The 20,864-nt window shown below is 45.0% G+C and overlaps 1 protein-coding gene across 1 annotated transcript in view; it reads left to right on the forward strand.

The window, feature by feature from the left end:
* Nucleotides 1–1,380: 1,380 nt before the first annotated feature.
* The window catches only part of RPIA (ribose 5-phosphate isomerase A), a 36,718-nt gene continuing 17,234 nt past the window's right edge, over nucleotides 1,381–20,864 (forward strand). Inside the window, exons 1-4 of the mRNA XM_011228831.3 lie at nucleotides 1,381–1,721; nucleotides 9,326–9,386; nucleotides 10,815–10,870; nucleotides 20,351–20,410. Coding sequence (XP_011227133.2) covers nucleotides 1,437–1,721; nucleotides 9,326–9,386; nucleotides 10,815–10,870; nucleotides 20,351–20,410 — 462 coding nt within the window. The 5' untranslated portion in view covers nucleotides 1,381–1,436. The remainder of the gene's footprint in view (nucleotides 1,722–9,325; nucleotides 9,387–10,814; nucleotides 10,871–20,350; nucleotides 20,411–20,864) is intronic.

Genomic DNA, 20,864 nt, shown 5'->3' on the forward strand with positions numbered 1-20,864 from the left:
TATATATGCCATCCTGAGCTAAGGAATGGGATAGTGCCTTGGGCTTCAAAGTGGGAGGAGCGCAATTCACAGGCAATAAGGGAGCAGAAGATGGGTAATTATATGTGTGCTCTGCTATACAGATGTGAGATAATATTTATCATTGGTAATAACTCTTATTCTAGGAAAGACACCCAATTTAAATACTTCTAGGTAGTTGAGGGAGGAGCAAGATTCTCTCAAGTCCTCAGGGTCTGGATTGCTTTCCGCTCAAAATAGTCCACATGGCAAAGTGGCACATTTTGGGGACACCTATTCTGAATCCCTTCATTAGTCATCAAGGATTGCCAGGTCTCTGCGGACATACTTGTATGTGCGGGGCCAGGCTCCATCCGGGAGCCTGGCCATCCAAAACTGTCTGGTGCAGAACAACGTTTAAGGCTGGGAGTTCTAAACCTGTAGTCCTGGGCCTTCAGCTCTAATGATAAGATTTCAGCGTGTAACAGCACTCCAACCGTCTCTGGTTAAATTGCTTCATGCTTATGCACTCCTTGCTTGTTAACCTAATTCCCTACGTCTATAGCAGAACCAGCCTACTTTCCTTGAGATTTGCAGACCATTGGCCTTGAGGAATGAAAGCCCAGCAGATAACGCCTGATTACATTAGAAAACAGCTGCCACCGGCACCAAGTCTGTTTATGGTCACGTCCACATACAACTAGCTGCCTGGGCACCGGCTTCTCTGCACGTAGCCCCTCTCCCTTTTTCAATGCCTTCCCCTTTAAAACTCTCTGGCTTCGCCTGATCGGGAGAGATGGTCTTTGAGACGTTCGTCTACCGTCTCCCCAGGTTGCCGGCATCCTGAATAAAGTAACCTTTCTTTTCCCAACCATCACTTGCTCTCGAATGTTGATTTTCCAGCGGGGAGCAGCTGAACCTGAGTTCAGAACCCGTTCTCTGTCCAATAACAAGCCCGCCAAACCGCATGTGCACTTCGCTGGGGTGGGTCTAGAAAAGTCACTCTCAAAAGGGGGCGACGTCTCCAGAACGGCGACTGGCCTCAGGACTCGTCCACGGCCATGTTCTTACTTCTGGGAAAAACGACAGGGTCAGCTCTTCCACCCCCTCTCGCTTGCGAGGAGAGACAGAAGTATCCCTGGAACCCACCCAGGAGCAGCGTAAACACTTCTGCTGGGTGTCACAACTAGGTTCGGATCTTGGCTCGGTCCTCAAGGGCCGGCGCGCCCAAGACCGTCGCGGGCTATTGCGCGTCACTCGCTCAGCATTGTGGGACTGGTAGTCCCGGCTGGTGCGTGGGTTCGGACTGCCGAAGCCAAAGAACTACACTTCCCAGCAAGAACCCCGGCCGTAGCCCGCGCGGGCCGTATGCGTCAGCCACCAGACTTCCGGACAAGCCGGGGGCGGGACCGTGGCGGAGGCTGGAGCTTGGCGTCGGGATGCAGCGACCCGGGCCCTTCAGCACCCTCTACGGGCGGGTCCTGGCCCCGCTGCCCGGGCGGGCCGGGGGCGCGGCCTCTGGCGGAGGCGGGAACAGCTGGGGCGTCCTGGGTTCGCACGTGCAGCCTCCCGGGCGCGCGCAGTCCGCGACCCGCGCCGGCCTCGGCAGCACGGGTAGCTACGACGGGGACGCTAACAGCGCCTGCCCGGCCCCCTCCACGATGTCCAAGGCCGAGGAGGCCAAGAAGCTGGCTGGCCGCGCGGCCGTGGAGAACCACGTGAGGGTGAGCGGCTCCGGGCGTGGGGCTCCCGTGCTGTGCGTGATGGGCTCGTGTTGCGTGTTCCGGGTGCTGTCGGAGCCGGGGCGGGGGCTGCGTTAGAGGGGAGAGGGTGTACCCGGGTTTAGATCCTCCCTTTTCCGTGCTCCTTAAAGGTCTTTTAGATGTGGGATCCATTAGGGGCGAGTTTCCTAAAAGTTGAGCTTATTTCTAAAGACTCCTTGTCCGGCCCGGGTAACAGTTTGCAAAGTGGAGTCTGGTATCTGATGTGTTTGGAGTGGCGCTGGAAGGGACTTGCCGTGCGGCTTCCTTAACAAGTGGAAAATGGTGAGTTCTGGGGCTGCCAAGAGATCTTCACTTCTCTTTACTATGCTGGGAAGCCGGTGGAGAGCTGGTTTGAAAATTGCTTTGAAATTTCACTCCACGGAGCTTCTTAGCTTGTCGCGCGTCGGGTCCTGAGTGTACTAGCTAGTGAGAGAGAGACAGCCAAAGAGGGTTTTAAACCTCCTGCCTTTGTTTGACAGGGCTGGGTGGACACTTGGATTCTGGAGGAAGCTGTTCTTTAAGGTTGGGGCGCAGAGATAAAGTTGAGCTGTTACCGGTGAGGTCGTGGCCCACTTGTTAAGTGGCGGGTGTGGTGTTGTTTAGTGGAGTCTCTTAACTTGAATGGATTTGCTGTCATCAAGCAAGTTAATTATCTTAATTATATTACTTCTGTGGAGCAAAGTGGAGTATCTCTGCCCTTTGGTGGAGTTTCCTTGGCTTTGTTGGCCTTTTGTTTCTCTCTTATATTTCTTAGAAAGTGGTTTCAGACGCCCTTTCTCTTCTCATGATAGTTCTTTACATTTGTTAATGCTCCGATTTCCAGAGTACTTTGCCACCATGGTGTTCGATCCTCAAATAGCTTGACTAGGTGGGAGGGAGCAGTGTGGTAACCTGTGGATCAACATGTTCTGTAGAAGGAGTGGCCGAGGACCCTCCAGAACCCGAACGGAGTGACTCCTGTTCCAGTGCCCTTCCACCAGTTCCACAGCTGCTCTGTTGTGGTGTAGTTTGTTCCAAGTCCGGTTAGCAGTGGAGTTTTCTATGGGAATTCACAGAGACAGCGCAGAATGTGTAGTCTGGCTCTACTTTTAGGATTCAGTGCCTCAGCTACAAAATTGGGACAGTAAGCTGCAATTTTAAAATGCCTGTATAGGGGCACCTGGGTGGCACAGCGGTTGAGCATCTGCCTTCGGCTCGGGGCGTGATCCCGGCGTTATGGGATCGAGCCCCNGGGGCACCTGGGTGGCACAGCGGTTGAGCATCTGCCTTCGGCTCCGGGCGTGATCCCGGCGTTATGGGATCGAGCCCCACATCAGGCTCCTCTGCTATGAGCCTGCTTCTTCCTCTCCCACTCCCCCTGCTTGTGTTCCCTCTCTCGCTGGCTGTCTCTATCTCTGTCAAATAAATAAATAAAATCTTAAAAAAAAAAAGCCTGTATAAAGTGAATAATTAGTAGATGAGTAAATGAAATCTCTACAATTAGAGAAGCCCAATTTCTTAGTATTCCTGTTATTAACCTATTAGTATTTGGTGGCATAAGTCTTTCTGACTTTCGTCTTAAAATGTATTTGCTTACATAAAAATTTTCAAGCCCCCACCTCAGGCTAGAGCTACGGAACACTGGATTCCAGCTACATTATTCTATGAAATTACCAGGCAGTCATGGGGAGATCTTCACTGGCCTTTTGGGGGCACCTCATCCCAATCTCAGTTGCACCTGCTTACCTTACCAAACTTCTTCCTGAGATGCTAACATTACCTGAATTTTGTGTTTTCTACTCTTAAATGTTGATTTATTCATTTCATTCATTTACTAGATGGTTGAGGGCCTAATATGTGTCAGGCAGTTGGTGTGGTGACCAGAAACGTGGCTACAGGGAAAGGGAAAATCAGGTCCTGGATACTTTGCAAACAGGATAATTAACTCAAATCTATACATTTATTGAACATAGTCATGTGCCTAATCGTCAAGGCTTAGCTAGCAGCCCTCTCCAGAGCGGTATCCTGTATCCCATCTAAGCCATGTTTTCATCCAGCATTTTGTGTCTTGAAATTGTTTACTCACTTAAGTTTATCGACATGGTCATGTGCAAGGTTGTGTTGGTTCCATCTTTGGAATGTTGTTAGACCTGACCCTTCCTTCCCTTTGACCTATCACCTTTCCTAGTTGAGGCTTTCCGCATGGCCAGAGGATTGCAGTTGCCCTTATCTTGTCCCCTCTGCCAACCTCCCAAGTGATGCATTATCATCTTCTGAAGCTCTCATGTGTTCTTGCCACAGTGGCCCTCAGAAGGCCTCATCCTAATGTCTTCATTCCATAACTGAAGTATCTGTTGCAAGCCACGTACTGGGCCTTATGGAGAGGATGCACAGATGAGAGGCTGTGGTTCTTCTGAAGCCCACATTCTTGTGTCCTTCTATAATCCTTTCTCCTCCATGTGCCAGAACATTGGAAAATATATACTGGCATATAGCTTGCGTTTTAATATCACTACATTTTACTTAGAATGCTCTTTCTTGTCCTCTGATCTTGCCAGTTAAAATCATATGTGTCCTTTAGGGTTTGGTTCAAAGACCCTGTTCTCCTTTCATTTTTTTCTTAGCCTCTTAAGTCAGGGGAGGTCTCTTTTGTTTTGTAGCACTTTATACCTCTTAGGTGCTTTATGGTGTCTTATGTTCTAGTCATCTGTATGTTTCTCTCTCCTGTCCCCCTAAAGAGTTAGCTCCTGGTAGATAGTTAACCTTATCTTCACTCAGTGTTTGTCACAGTGGGGCCTGCCTGGTAAATGTTTGTTGAGTTTGTGTGAAGTATGGACACAAATATAGAGTTTGTGCGGTTATTGGTGGCCCTTTGCTTAGACTTTCTGGACGGTAGGGTTTCCAGTTGTCTAGCCCATCGGTGTTCCATTGTGGTGACCACTTCCATATCTGGATGGGTGGAAAACTTGGCGAGTTTGCAGCTGAATCCTCTGGGTAGCCACTCTGAACTCAGATCTGCCTGTTTCTGGGAGTACAGCCACCCAGGATGGGTTACCATGCAGGGCCATGTTCTCCTGAAGGTCTGTAGTTCCCTTTGATCTCTTTGGAGCCTGGCTTTGCTTTTTGACTGGCTTAGCATGAAGAAGTTGCTGAGTAGTGACTCCAGTTGGTCAGCAGAAGTATTTCCAAGTTAACCTACTCAACACAGTGAGTGAAGTTCCAGTGTTGCCTGTATGACATGTGATTTAGTATTGCCCATCAGAAGGGGCCTGCTTCTCCAGCAGAGCTTGCTTGGCAGCTGTCTGCTGTTGGGTCACCTCACAGGCAGCCTTTGGCTATCTCTGCTTTGCTTTGGCTAGGACACTGATTCCTGGGCCAGTCATTTGATTCCAACGTACAAGGACCACATGGTTGAAGAACTTTGGGCCTGGCAGGTCCCTGCAATTTCCTGGCCTCCTCCAGAAGTCAAGGGAAGAGTCTTGCATAGAGCTTGTCTGACTCACCAAAGTTCATCTGGGTGCCACCTGCCTGCTAGGAGCCTGTGAGTGACATGAGTGTTTGGTAATGAGGATTCTGGCAGTTAGGTTACTTGTATAGCTAGAGCTGTGGGCTTCAGGTCAGGTGTGAGAGTCAGGTTGAGCCTACCTAGTCATTAGTAAATTAATTTTCTCATTACTTGAAGATTTTTACATATTCAGATACTCAGCTATTTTGAACATTTCGACATACCATTCACTTGTCTGGAAGACCTTGCTGTTAANTTGAACATCTCGACATACCATTCACTTGTCTGGAAGACCTTGCTGTTAAGGTTTGCTCAGGTAGCTAAATGACTGCTGGATGCATTGCCTTCCTGAGGGCATGATTGAAGGTGGAATTCTGACCTAGAACAAGCTCTGCTGTGAGGGCTCTTGGTCTGTTTGGTGACTTGGGAACTATGAGCTAGTCAAAGTGATTTCCATCAGCTTTCACACACAGGCTGATGGGTGAAGCCCTCTGTAGGTAGAGGGGGGCCAGCTAAAAGTGCTTTAGTTGCTGGAGTATTAGCATTTGATTTCTTTTTTGTAGCTCCCTCTGCATGTTGGTCATTCTTTCTAATCTTTCATAGTTTGAGATGTAGTCTTGCTTTGAGAAGGACCATACCAGATATGGGCCCAGGGGCTGGCATTGGGTATTCCTGTGGCCTTTGTCCTGTGTGGAGTGAGGGGTTTTGGCTCAGTTTGTCCTGAGTTGCCCCCCAGGACTTTTCTTTCTTCAATGAAATATTAAAAAACAAAATTCAACGGAGTAAATTTTAAAAATCTGTTGGCTTTATTCAATGATTCATGAGTCAGGCAGCATCCAACCTCCTAGCACATAGGAAGGTGCTCCAAGGAGCTATACAAAATGAGAGCCAGAAGGGGCAGGAACTAAGAAGTTGTACTAGGCATAAAAGCAGGTTGGTTATTTACAAGGTCACTTTCCTTATAGGGGATGGTAGGAGTCTCTCAGGCACATTCCCTAGCTAGTGTTGATCAGACAATTCCCCACTGACTGACTTAAGATTCCATTTTGGGGGGAGCCAAAACTGTAATTAAGTCAAGTCTTTGTTTGGTGATTTGGGGCTTAGCATATAAGGACTCCGTTTGCTTTTTAACACTCCCTGCTTCCTATCAGGCAAAAGATTTGGCTTACTTACAAGGTGCAGTTTAAGCTGGCTTAACAAAAAGGGTCTGTAGGTGAGGACTGAAAGATTCCTGGCCAAACCCAGGGACAGTCAGAAAGGGAAAGCCCCACTAAAAACACAGAGCCTAGGTACACCCTAAGAGTGAAAAGCAGAGTTTTCTAGCTTCAATGGCTTTTCATGTAAGCTTAATATCTAGAAGGCAGGGGACTGACCACAGGCACCTTCAGGCTGGTGGCATCACAGGGAGACCTCGGGGGGACATCAGGCCCACCAACTGGAGCCTTCCTGAAGTCAGCAGAAGGGGGAGAGCCTGAAGTAACCTTGAAAGTTACCTTTTCTTTAGGGTGATGCAGGCTGGCCAGGTCTAAGGAACCAGAGGGGGTCCCACAGGACGAGCCAAGAGGGTCCTTGGCTTCACACAGGATCAAAGTCAAACTTGAGCCAGCTGGAAGTGAGAGCAGAATTTATTGAATAGCGAGAGTGATAGAATATAGCAGATAAAGTGTCTGGAGACTCAGGAAGGAAAGGCGGGAGTCTCGTCTTTGCTTGGTGGCTGGGATTTTTAATTGAGGACAGTGGCCTCGTGTACGTGCCTCTCAGGCATCTAGGAACTGGTCAAAACAAGGTTGAGTGCTCAGGTGTCTTCCATAAGTCTCTTATGCCCTGGAGCCAGGGGTCTTGGCATCAAGGTGTCTGGAGTCAGTGGTCTTGGAAAACCCATTCATGATGACCCCACCTAGTCTCTCCTTAGATGTTACCTGTTGTGCTGGAAGACTCTAAAGATACCATTAACTCCTTGACCTTTATGAGAAGGACATACATTATCGGTACCATAAGGTGTGTTTAGGTTGGGGCTGCAGGTCCTAGCAAGAATAGAACCAGGAAAAGGAGCAAAAAAGCAGGTTTTTTCCCCTCCATGGGGTCTCTTCAGTTTCCCTGTCTCAAGGGGATGGGAGAGGTTTTGAAATACCAAACCACATCAGCATCTGACCTGTTGATGCCAGGAGGTCCCTGTTTTGCACAAGCCTGCCTCAGAATATGGGAAGAGGGTGAGGCTTAGTTAGGGTTATAAGAAAGAGTCTTTATCTGAAGTAGGGACAATGTTTAAGAGATTGAGAGTACTTGTGAGTACAAAGGACAAGAAACAGGCATCACACTACTGAGCCCCCTTAAGAAAGGGGGAAAGTCCCCAGGAGCAGACTAGGGACCCAGCCGAGGTCAGTTAGACAACAAACTGCAGAACACGGTCGGGGTACTACAATTAGGAACTAACGTGGAGCTCACTCAGTTCCTAAGCAACTTCCTGCCGGTCTAAGGCAAAAGAGCTAAAAACCAGAGCAGTAGCTACCATTCATTCAGCACCTACCCAGAAGGTTTATAAATGGTAATTTAAGTCAGATCTCACAACAACCCTTTGTGACCTCAAGACCGGTTATCCCCACTCTAAAGATTTCATTTATTTGAGAGAGAGAGAGAGTGCGTGTGCGTGTGTGTGTGCACAAGGTGGGGGGGGGGAGGAAAGGAAGGGAGAGGGAGAAGCAGACTCCCCGCTGAGCAGGACCCTGAGATCATGACCTGAGCTGAAGGCCAACTGAGCCACCCAGGTGCCCTCCCCATTAGAGAAGAATTTAGCCCTGTAAGGAAACATGTAAGACTTGGAAATGAGCAAAAGAGATTGTTGGATCTTCTCTGGTTGGAGTGCTGGAGCCCGCAGCAGTTTACAACTCTGGAGAGAGAAACTTTTAACTTGTAGAACACTCTTAACAATGCAGATAATTTCTGTCCACAGAAATGCAAATTAATTGTGTTTTATGAGCTTCAACTGATTATTACCCTAAAGATCTTGTAAATTCATCTGAACATTTCTTGACTGCATATGAATTTCTGGTTCTTGGGTTTTTCCTGTGGACAAGTTGTAACAGTATCATGATTTTACTTTTTTTTTTAATCATCATTTAACAATATCAGTTACCCCCCTACACTACCGCACTTTGAATAAGCAACTTCAGGAAGTTCAGCATGCTGAAATATTCATGTTAAATTTCTTAAGAGTTCCAGCAACTGATTAACAACTCATTTGGCAAGGGGAAGCCCATAGTGAGATTTTCTTTTGTTATAAACAAGACAACAGGCCTCAAATTGAGTCGCTTGTGCTAAGCTCACTCTCCCAGAAAGGGAATGTTAAATTAGTCAGTCAGGAATTGTCTGATCAGCATTAGTTAGGTAATCTACCTGAGAGACCCCTGCCATCTGCTAAAGAAAAGTAACCTGGCAATAAGCAGTCTGTTTTTTTGCCTGCTAGGACTTCCTTGTTCACACTTCCTCTGGCTGTAAAAGTCTTTCGTTTCATATAGCTCCTTAGAGCTCCTTTCTGTCTGCTAAATTGGATGCTTCCTGCCTTGCTCAAATAAACTCTTAAAATTTTTAATGTGCCCCAGTGTATCTTTTTATTTTTATTTTTTTTTAAAGATTTTATTTATTTATTCGACAGAGATAGAGACAGCCAATGAGAGAGGGAACACAAGCAGGGGGAGCGGGAGAGGAAGAAGCAGGCTCATAGCAGAGGAGCCTGATGCGGGGCTCGATCCCACAACGCTGGGATCATGCTCTGAGCCGAAGGCAGACGTCTAACCACTGTGCCACCCAGGGCCCCCCCCCCCTCAGTGTATCTTTTTAACAGGAGGAAATGGTGATGTTAGGATCGGGCATGAAAGGAGGAGGGTGCTGCTGATAAATCGCCATGAGCACTAGGATAAAGTACAGCTCTGCTGTGGTTCTGTTCAGTGCTTATGTTTCTATAAAATGGGCACAGTACCTACCTTGCACTCATGTTGGTGAATTGATCTAGAAAGTGGGCGTAAAGAGAGTAAAATATGGTATTAATGAGTTTTGCTTTTCTCTCCTTTTTTTTTTTTTCCAGAATAACCAAGTGCTAGGAATCGGAAGTGGCTCTACAATTGTTCATGCTGTGCAGCGAATAGGTATGCTCTTGGGCTGTCTACTGGATGTTGTTCTGTGTGGGATGATGGGAGTGGGGATGGAGAGGAGGGGAAGGAAGTGGGGTACAGGTTTGGTACCTGCCCAGCTCTGCTCTTTTTTGAGTGGTATTTTTGGGTCTTTTCAGCCAACTTTGGGGGATGCCTGGCTTTGTTTACTTTGCTCATCTGGAGGGTAGGAGCTGATTTAAGATGAGGTCTCACCAGAATTTTAATTCTCATTAGCCTGTGTGTGGCTCCAGGGGCCCTGAGGCAAGCCTTCTAAAGCCTTTGGGTTCCTCAGGCAATCTCAGACAGACTAACTGAGCTCAGAGCAGGTTTGCCCTGTCCAGGACCCTGGGGTAGATTTGAGGCCCCCGAAGTTGGTGGCTGGTTCCTGCAGGTGCTGACTTCATTCTGATAAGTGTGTCCCTGAGCTTAGGAAAGGCTCAGGAATTATCAGCCCCTGTGGCTGTTCAACAGGTTTTACTGCCCTGCTTTTGTTTGTTAAAACAAAGCTCAGAGGAGAGGCTTGCCTGACTGCTGATTTCTTCTAGGTGCCAAGGGGCAGTGCTCAGGAGACAAAGTCCAGGAACACTGTGTCTCTAAAAGAGCGGTTGTGGTGCTGGTGTGAGGGTTTCTGGAATCCTCCTCATTGGCTTAACCCGGCCTTTAGTGTTGCATACCTTTCTTCCTTAGCATTGAGTGTGTGGTGGATTTTAGGGCACAGGGATTACTGTGGGTTCATATTAGTGCCTTCTGAACCTCTCACAATGCGGACCCAATGATTAAAAGGACTTGAAATTTTAATAAGCTAGTTGTTTCCGTTTAAGACTTTCTTCCCCCCCAAGAAAGGTGCAAATCCAAAACGAATAAGTAAACTTTGTTTAACCACGTTCTGGGGCCTACAAATGGTAGTATTTTTTACTAAATGTAAAAGTAAAGTTCTCTTTTTTCTGCGAAAGGCAATATAAGGAAGTCGTTAAGACTGGAGCTGCGTGGGATCATAGCTCAGCTCTGCCACCTGTTATCGATATAACCGTGTAGTGACTTTAACCTGACTGTGCCTCAGTTTCCTCATCTGTGAAATGGGAATAATAATTGCAACTTACCTTTGGGTTGTTAGACTTAGAAGAGTTCACATGTACAGAGGTCTTTGAACGTTGCCAGGCACATAATTGTAGCAAACACGTGACATTACACATTTTGTAGTTAGTGTTTACTCCTTGAGCTTTCTAGTGTCCCTGTCTTGTGTGAGCGATGTATGTTCACAAGCTTTTTCACTGAGGCTGGGACACAGAATGAAAGGCAGCTGTCAGTGGGGGGTAGACCTTTCCTCTTTCCTTTCCTGTTGGATTTGAGCAAGTGTGCAAGGAACAAGAAACATAAAGTGAGGAGAGTGAAAAACCACCAACACAGCTTTTGTCTCCACAGCTGAAAGAGTGAAACAAGAGAATCTGAACCTTGTCTGCATTCCCACCTCCTTCCAGGTATGTCCTGCTTTCCATTCTGCATCTTGGCACTTGCTGCTGAATCTTCTGGGTCCTGGAGGATGTGGAGGTGTGGCTTTGGGTTGGGCACCAGGGTTGCTCTAGGTGAGAGAGCCAGGAGCAGGAGAGCAGTTTACTTAGGATTGCTCCTCAGAAGTGTGGCTTTAGATGCATTCATTTATTCACTCAGTGAGTATGTCAGTGTATTCTGTGTTAGGCACGGTGTAGTGTATGGAGAGTTTTAAAACTCTTAGCTGGTTGGACATTTGCTCCAATATCTGGAAACTACATGCTTTTCTTGCTACTTAAAAATTTTTTTCAACTTGGTGTGATAATTCTCCACTAGAATGGATGAATGAAAGGTGGGTGTTTGCTTAGTTTTTACCTCCTTGCTCTCCCAGTTCACACACAGCCTTCTCTGCCGACGTTCCGTACAGTTACATGTTGGCGAGGTGTTACTCAGTGTGTATAGAATTGTGATTGGCCGAACTACAGCTGAGCTGTGTAGTGTGCTGTGATTACGCCTCCATAGCTGCCTGTTATTTCGTTTTCCTGAAAGCTAGGTAAATATTGCCTTTGTTTTTTTCATTTGCTTGGTTGTCTGTGTACTCTTTACTAATTCAACCCCAGACTCTACCCGGATGGGAAAATCTCACTCCTTTTTGATATTTCTTTCTGGGTATTCCACTCCACCCTTTTCATCCTGGCCAAGGCTCTCTGGGTCATTGGGGTTGGGAATGCCGTGGCAGGTGCACTTGGCTGTTGTCTTGGGGTCTCCCTTTGCAGTCAAGAACCTTCCTTCTCTTATCTTTTGGATCATCCTGTTTCCTGGTCCTGTTTTTTCTCACCGCCCCCAGCCCCCCACTTTTGTTTTCTTTCCTTCAGTTTTGGTGAAGCATGTCCTTTAGGTAGCTATCCAAGTGCGTGGGATGCAAATTTGTGGACACTTCGGATGTCTGAAAATGTCTTTATTCCAGCCTTTCTTGAAGTTGGTAATTTGACATAGAGAATTATATGTAAAATCATTTCTGAGAAAATTTGAAGGCATTTCTCTGTTGTCCTCTGATTTTCACTTTGCTGTTGAGGAGCTCGATGCCATTCTGATTCTTGATCCTTTGTATGAAACCTGTTTTTAAAGTTTATTTATTTGTTTTTAAAGCCCCAGTGTGGGGCTTGAACTCAGTGACCCTGAGGTCAAGACCTGAGGTGAAATTGAGTGGGACACTTAACCGACTGAGCCACCCAGGCGCCCCTGAAACCTGTTTTTTTCCACTCTCTGAACCTTTATACCCTTATATTATCTTTTCTTTGTCCAGTGTTCTGAAATTTCACCATGCTGTGTGTCGTAGTGTGGGTTTGTTTTCATCCACTCTTCTGGCACTTGCTGGGACATTTTGTTTTGCAAACTCTTTGATTTGCGGGAGTTTTTTCCATTATTCCTTTAATTTTCTTGCCCTGTTTTCTATGGTCTTTCTTTCTAGGATGCTTGTTGTATACTTGGTTCTTGTGGCCTTTTTTGTGCTATTATCTTCTTAGCTTTGTCTTTTCTAACCCTTCTATTGAGCTTATTTTACTCTCATGTTTAATTTCAAATAAGATCTTTTTTTTTGTTTTCTGAGAGGTTTTTTTTTTTTTTGCTTATTCTTGTTTAATGGGTTCAACTTTTTTTGATTTCTTCCCTTATCTCCATGAAGTTGTTAATAATAATTTTGTTTTAAGATTTTTTCTCCTTATATATCTGTTTCCTCAAAGTTTTTTATTTTCTTTCAGTTTTTTGGAATTATAATTTAAATACAGTAAAATTTCCTCTTTTTTGCATATAATTTAGAGTTTTGACAAACCAGTCAGCACAGTCAAAATGCTATTAGATTGCTTTGGTCATGTCTTATTTTGGCCTTCCTTAGCTAGCTGCTCATTTTGAAGACTGGTAGACTAAGAAGCTGATTGGAAAGGAGCTCATAGGATGAAGGTGCTCTTTTGCTCCAGGCTTCTTTGCCAAGCCCTCTTGTTGGGGAATTCCTGATGTCAGATTATTTGTCTTTCTTCTGCTGCTCAGATTCCTCAGAGAAGTCTGGCCATTGCCCCTTTGGGAGGGGTATGCATGGCTACCTATATCCTGGGATCCAAGTAGGCGAAAAGGGCTAGAAGACATCTGTCATTATTCTGGATATAATCTTGCTCTGAGTTTACAGTGAGATAATCTCTGATAGTTGGGAAAGAAGTGTCTACAACATTTTGCAATTTATCTCTTTGACTCTGGGCTTGATTGTGACTTGTTTTACAAATGGCATGTGACCAAATGGAATGCCAGCAGAGAATCATAAAATGCTTTTGCAGTGGGGGTTGGCCCATCTTGCTGCCGAAACCATTCTGCCACCATGTGAACAAGCCCAGGCTGCTGTCCTTGGAGGATAAGAGGCCAAGCAGCTCCAGGCATGTGAGGCAAGTCGTCCTACACCTACCAGCCCACTCCAGAGACTTCCCAGTCAGTCCATAGAATCATGACAATTAATACATAGTTGCTCTTTTTAAAAAAATAATTTAAAAAATTATTTTTAAAAAATTTTAATTCCACTGTAGTTAACATACAGTGTTATATTACTTTTAGGTGTACAATATAGTGATTCATCAATTCCATTCATTACTCAGTGCTCATAACTATAAGTGTACTATTAATCCCCTGCCTATTTTATCCATCCCTGCCTCCCATCTCCCCTGATAGTTGCCAGTTTGTTCTCTATAGTTAAGAGTCTGTTTTGTGTTTTCTCTCTTTTCTTCTTTCTTTCTTTGTTTTGTTTCTTAAATTCCACATATGAGTGAAATCATATGGTATTTGTCTTTCTCTGACTGACTTCTTTCACTTAGCATTATATCTTCTGGATTCATCCATGTTGTTGCAAATGGCAAGAGTTCATTCTGTTTTATGGCTGACTAATATTCCTGTGTGTGTGTGTGTGTGTGTACAAAACCACATGTTCTTTATCCATTCATTTATTGATGGACACTTGGGCTGTTTCTGTAATTTGGCTATCATAAATAAGCTGCAATAAACACAGGGGCACACATATCTTTTCAAATTAGTGTTTTATGTTCTTTGGGTAAATATCCAGTAGTGGAATTACTGGATCATACAGTAGTTCTATTTTTAATTTTTTGAGGAATCCCACTTCTGTTTTCAACAGTGGCTACGCCAGTTTGCGCTCCCACCAACAGTGCACAAGGGTTCCTTTTTTCCCCACATCCTCACCAATACTTGGTGTTTCTTGTGGTTTTGATTTTAGCCATTCTGATGGCTGTGGGAGGTGATATCTCACTGTAGTTTCGATTGCATTTCTCTGATGATGAGTGATGTTGAGCATCTTTTCTTGTGTCTGTTGGCTGTCTGAATGCCAGTTCAATATTCACTCTTTTAAGCCTCCGATTTTTGGAGTGGCTGCTGTGTAGTGAGAGCTCGCTGATGGAGTACCCGTCTTCAGCCGTGCCTGTAGCCAGTCCTGAGACCTGCTGTTTGACCTTCTCCAGTGAAGTAACATGCCACTTTAGGAGTAGTGGAGAGAGATAGAGAGCACATTCCTCAGTACCCTTCCAACCAGTGTTCCCTCTTTTGCTCCCACTGCTGTGCCTGCTTCCTGAAGTTCGCAGTGCTACGCAGTCCCGAATCTTTTGGGGGATTCTTTCTGTGCTCTTTATATGGTTGCTTCTTAGCTTCCTGCAGTAATGCCTTAGGATTTGTCTTTCTCATTTTTGCCAGTTATCATTGTCCCTCAGTGATACCGCTTTTAAAAGTTTGCTATTGGGGGCGCCTGGGTGGCTAAGTCAGTTGAGTGTCTGCCTTCAGCTTAGGTCATGATCCCAGGGTCCTGGGATCGAGTTCCGCATCAGACTCTCTGCTTGGTGGGATTCTGCTTCTCCCTCTCCCTGCTACTCCCCCTGCTTGTGCTCTCTCTCTGTCAAATAAATAAAATCTTTAAGAAAAAAAAAAAAGTTTGCGCCTATTTTCTCCTCTTTTTGTTTATGTGTTTTGGAAAATTTCTTTTAGTACAGTTTTAGAGAGGTTTTGGGACAGAGCTGAGCCAAAGACAGGTATTCAAATTGTTATTTTTAATCTTTAAAATAACATCCTCCTACCCACCTGCATTTTTTGGTGGGAAGTGAAAATAATGTACCCAGACTGGAAAACGCTGACTGGTTCCAGTAGATTCAGTGGAGGAGTCATTCACAGTTCAAAGGGCTTTTAAAAATTCACTTGTTCACAGAGTTACTGTTTTGTTTTGTTTTTTTTCCACACATACCTAAACGTATTTTGCGTTTAATTTAGCCAGATGCAATCTCCTGAAATGATTCAAGAAGTCAGAATATTTCATGCTCTACCTTTTAAACAAGTAAACCTGTAGGGATTTAAAGGATTTTTTTGGGTAGATTTGTCCTTTAAAGTTAAAAGTTTTTGAAAGAGGACATTAAAAAGAAACCAGATCTTGTCTGGTCTAAAAGCCAAAAACAGTGTTAATTTTTCATGTCAGCCTGCAGTGTACCTCAGTTAGGTGATAGAAAGGAAAAGACAAGCTTTCAGATTTCATTGTGAAATTTATGAATAACGGAACTGCTGGTCTGCCACATGCTGCTGTCCTTAGTCACCAGAGGCTTCTGGGGGGCCAGCTGTGGGATTGCAATGACAAGGCACTGGTTCCTGTCTTTTTTCCAAAAGCACAAGCTAGTCATTAGCTTTACTGCTCCCTGCACTTTCAAGAGCTGGGAGAGGCAGACAGGGGTGTTTGCCCTGCACGCTCAGGAGACCCCCCTCAACCTTGTGAGCTCAAGAGTGTCTGGTACCCAGCAGATGCTAATCTTAGTCAAGCACCTGTGGCTGCGTTTGTGCTGACTGAGCCAGTGTTGGCTTGATACCCCCACAGTTGGCCTCTTGTGTTGAAGTTAGCATAGTGGTTTCCTAGGGCTGCCGTAGAAGGTACCACAAACTGAGTGTGGCTTAAAAACCAGAAATTTATTGTCTCTCAGTTCTGAAGGCTAGCAGTTGGAGATCAAGGATCTGAGATCAAGTGCAAGATGAGGGAGCATCTGTGATGTGCCTTTCTCCTAGTTTCTGGTGGTTTCCTGGCTGTTTTTGGCGTTGCTTGGCTTAGAGGTGCATTGTCCTGATCTTTGCCTTCATGTTTACAGGGCATTCTCCCTGTGTTCATCTGTCTGGTCCAGATTTCCCCTTCTAGGGACACCAGTCATATTGGATTAGGGCTCAGCCCAGTTATCTTGGTTTAACTTGATTACATCTGTGAAGACCCTATCTCCAAATAAGGTCACATTCTAAAGTACTGGGGTTAGGACTCCAACCTGTTTTTGTTTGTTTGTTTGTTTGTTTGTTTTTTTCAGGGGAACACAGTTCAACCCATAACAGGAAGAATGAAGCTNTTTTTGTTTGTTTGTTTGTTTGTTTGTTTGTTTGTTTTTTTCAGGGGAACACAGTTCAACCCATAACAGGAAGAATGAAGCTCATGCCATTTATGACTCTGAGTTCTCTCTGTGTGCAGGCCACTCATAAGTGTTCTGTAGGGAGTCCAGTCAAAGATGAGAAGGGAGGGTTGTAGGACTTGCAGATGGGAACAGGTTAAAGGGTCCTGCCCTAATGGGTCTTGAGGTCAATGTACAGCGCTCTCCACGTTGTGGATGGGAATGCAGACTGTTTAAAGCAAGGGCAGATTCTGTCCTTGTGTTATTATTTTTTTTTTTTTAAGATTTTATTTATTCTTTTGAGACAGAGAGACAGAGCGAGCATGAGTGGAGGGGGAGGCAGAGGGAGAAGCAGGCCCCCTGCTGAGCTGGGAGCCCAACATGGGACTCAATCCTACGACCTGGAGATCATGACCTGAGCCAAAGGCAGACGCTCATCCATCTGAGCCACCCAGGCTCCCCATGTCCTTGTCGTACTGCTTATTGTCCGGGAAGATGAGAGTCGCAGGGCTTGCAGAAGTTGGGGCAGGGCCTCTGAGCCATGCAACATAGACAGCACTTATCTACTGGGCTCTTTTCATGTGCCAGATGGGAAATGGGATGGGTTGGCTCCTGGTGCTGGTGAGGAGGCAGAATTCAGTTGGACGTAGTGATCGTTGAGGGTACACTTACTGCTACAGGGATACGAGGCTCCTATGCATGGCAGGTGTTATTCACCATCTCTAGTGTCCAGCGCGGTGTCTGGCTCTCAGGCACTCTGTATGTGTGTGTTAGAGAATTAATGCTACAGTTTATGTGTGCGATTATTTACAAATAGATGGTAGAAAAGTAGAGATAATGTGCCTGTTAGAGGAAGGAGAGCCTACTCTTTGCCCAGGGAATTGGGGAGGGCTTCCTAGAAAGAATGACATTTGAGTTGGCCTGTGGGGCTGGGGTTTGGGAGAAGGCAGGCCATTTCAAGTAGAGCAGGAATGTCAAGACCTCAAAGAACTCCTTTTAAAATTGTTATCGCTAATGACATGTTATTACATAAGATGACTTCAGTTCCGTTTATAATGGGCCTGTCTTCTCTGCTGCTTGTTCTTTTACCATTCCCTCTGTTTTCCTTTTCTTCTAATTCCCTTCTCGGTCCCTAGAGAGGATAGGAAGGCAGGAGACTTTATTTCTCGTCTTCACTGTGTTCCTAACTTAACACTGTGACCTCGAGTGTCCGTTTTTCCCTTTAAACAGGGGTTTGCACTAGAATATATACATTCACCAGAGTGTATCAAAGGCAGGATGTCCAGAATGGCTTCTGGACATTCTTCTAGAATGAATTCAAAGCGATTGGTTATTTACCCAACTGTTGCCTTAAATGACACTAACTGCTGTAAGGTAACAAGAGTATATAAAGTGTGCTCTCTCATACTCTGGTTACGGTCTAGATGGACAAATAAGACATCCTCATGAAACAGTAACACTGTCCAGTGGTGCAGGCAGTCTTTGAACTTAGGAAGTGTTAAATTAAAATGATTAGTTTACACAGGAGTTTTTCTTTAGGAATCTCGACATCCAGTTTTTATGTAATATATCTGAATGTAGTTTAATATTGTTTTTTAAAGTACATAAAATTAATAGGAAATCGTAGTACCTCACAGTTTTATTTGTGCGGTAGACTATCGCATTGAACTATGTACGGTTTGTATCATTTTTCTAACACCATCTGTATTCAATATCTGTTGCTATGGAACAAATTACCCCCAAATTTAGCAGCTTGAAACAACAAATATTTATTATCTCATAGTTTCCAAGGGTCAGGAATCCAGAGTGGTTTAGCTGGGTGGGTCTCTGCGGAGGTTACAGTTAAAGTTGTTGGCCAGGGCTGCAGTCATCTCAAGACTCAACTGTGGTTCAAGGATTCACTTCCAAGCTCAGTCACGTGAGTGTCGCAGGCCCTAATTCTTCACAGGCTGTTTGGCAGAGAGCTCTGTCCGTGTCTCCAGGAAATGGCTGCTAGTTTCTTCTGGCATGTGTGATAAGAGGAGGCAGAGGGAAGAGGGAGGGTAGGAGGGAAGAATCTTGCTAGAGCATGTCACCCTTACATACCCCATGGGATTCTTTATAAACTAATCTCAGAAACCTCTGCTGTATGCCATTGGTCATACAGAGCAATCCGGGACTTTGTGGACTGGGATTATACCAAAGGCATGAATACCAAGAGGTGGGGATGGTCATCTTGGAGGCTGCCTTCCAGACATTCCCTTTGTTTTTATAGCTTCAGGGTCTGGAGTTAGGATGGTTTCTCCAATACTACTTTTGGAGAAATTTAGGAACTGACAAGTAATTCTGCAATACCATTTTTTTAAAATTCACTTACTTCTTTGAGAGAGAGAGTGAGCATATGAGCAGGGGGGGAGAGGCAAAGGGAAAGGGAGAAGTAGACTCCCTGCTGAGCAGGGAGCCTGATGATGCCACTCCAGGCTCAATCCCAGGATCGCAGGATCATGACCTGAGCCGAAGGCAGATACTTAAACAACTGAGCCACACAGGCGCCCCTGCAATGCCATTTTTATCGTTTTCTCCCTTTATTATATATTTCTCTTTAATAAGAACCCATCACCCAGTTTCAGTAATCACCAGTTCACGGGCAATTTTGTTTTCATCTGTACCCCATTCTCCTCTACCTCAGTTATTTTGAAACAAATCCCAGTTATAATTTGATTATATGTATTTTATTATGTCTCTTTGAAAAATAGGGAGGCTTTTAAACATCTCAGTAATAGCAAAAAATGTAACAATAAACTTTGGTAACATAAAAACAAACCCAGGGTTCAAATTTCCCCTATTGTCTTTTCCTTTAAAAGTAATTTTTATAGTTTGTTTGAATTAGGATCCCAGCAACACCCATATATTGTAAATTCCAGGATCCTTGTGGTTTTTCTTAGACTCTTGGGAGTTGGGATTTGAAGATTGACATTGGTTATTTCATTCATCTCCATCTTTTTATAGATGAGAAAACTTGCCAAGGGTCGTGTGGCTAGTTCATTTAAAATTAGAGCCGAGATTTTGTGATTTTTAATCTTGGGTGCATTTCATTTTGAGCAGAAAATATTTTAAGACATGCCTTTGAGGGATGCCTGGGAGGTTCAGTCAGTTAAGTGTCTGCCTTCAGCTCAGGTCACGGTCCTGGGATCGAGTCCCACATTGGGCTCCTTGCTCAGCGGGGCGTCTGCCTCTCCCTCTGCCTGCTGCTCCCCCTCCTTGTGTGCTCTCTTTCTCTTTCTCTGACAAATAACTAAAAATCCTTAAAAAAAAAAAAAAGACATGCCTTTGGAAGAATTTTCCATCCTTTGATTCTTCTGCATATTGTAGGCAATAACGTGAACACAGATCCTTATCACTTGGATTTGTTTTGTTCATTGTCTATTTATTCCAGCTGTCAGTCTTTTCAGGGCCACGTGGTGGCAGTAACCATACCACCTCTCCCCTTTTGAAAGGTTAATATGAGGCCTGTCTCTAAATAAATCGTCAGTCTTTCCCAGTGTGGTGGTCTCAAGTTGCTGAGCTCCTCACTTAGCCATTCTGGACATCCTGCCTTTGATACACTCTGCTGAGTGTATATATTCCTTTGCTTATTTTTATTCAACATGATAACCTGGAAATCACTCTGTATCAATTCAGTTCTTACTTTAGGAAGGTTTTTTGTTTTTGTTTTGTGTTGTTTTTTTAAATACTGTATTATCATCAGCTTTAGGAATCCATGGCATTGTCTTAAATAGCAGGTCACGGAGAAGGAACTCTTAGCCTGGCACTGGGAGTCTTCACTATGTGCTGTTTGCCTCCTTCCGGCTCCCAGGATGAGTTAACTTAGTTTTGCCATTCATGAAGCCATAGCTCCTACCTCTTAGTAGGCTCAGTTGGATTTGGGAGGGAGCCTTGGTCAGGACTTGGTGTCAAACACTTAAATCCAAAAGAATTCTGAAAATCTTTGCCACGTGCTCAGAGTAAATGATTATGGGTGTTTTTTCTTGTTCTCCACAGGCTCGTCAGCTCATCTTGCAGTATGGCTTAACTCTCAGTGACCTGGACCGACATCCAGAGGTAAGAGAGAGAGGGGTTGCCATGTCTTTCTGTCTCCTTTTTTATGGCTGTCACTTGCGCATGGGCTCTGGATATCTTGTTGAGTCTAGGAGAAAGGTCAGTGAGTCGTACTAGGTTTTCTCCTGGGATTTTGAATATTAAATTTGGCTAAGGTCAGGAGAACAGAGGTTGTTAGTTTCCAGTGGTTTAACCCTGAGGGCTCAGTATGAGCGTAGTGAAGGGAGACTGGACAAACCCAGGGCTGGACCCAGAGTTTCCTGTGGTCCTTGTACAGAAGTGGAAGAGTGAGCCAGCCCACGGTGCTCAGCACTAAGTGGAGAGAAGAAGTAATCATCTGAGGCAGCCATGGACATTTGGAGACATTACAATGCAGTGCTGTGGCAAAGATGGTTACACACATGGGCAGTCCAGAGCAGACCGTGGTTGATGCGGGCGAGCGGCATACTCACAGCTA

The sequence above is a fragment of the Ailuropoda melanoleuca genome, chromosome 4, assembly GCF_002007445.2.
Source record: "Ailuropoda melanoleuca isolate Jingjing chromosome 4, ASM200744v2, whole genome shotgun sequence".
NCBI classification, from domain to species: domain Eukaryota; kingdom Metazoa; phylum Chordata; class Mammalia; order Carnivora; family Ursidae; genus Ailuropoda; species Ailuropoda melanoleuca.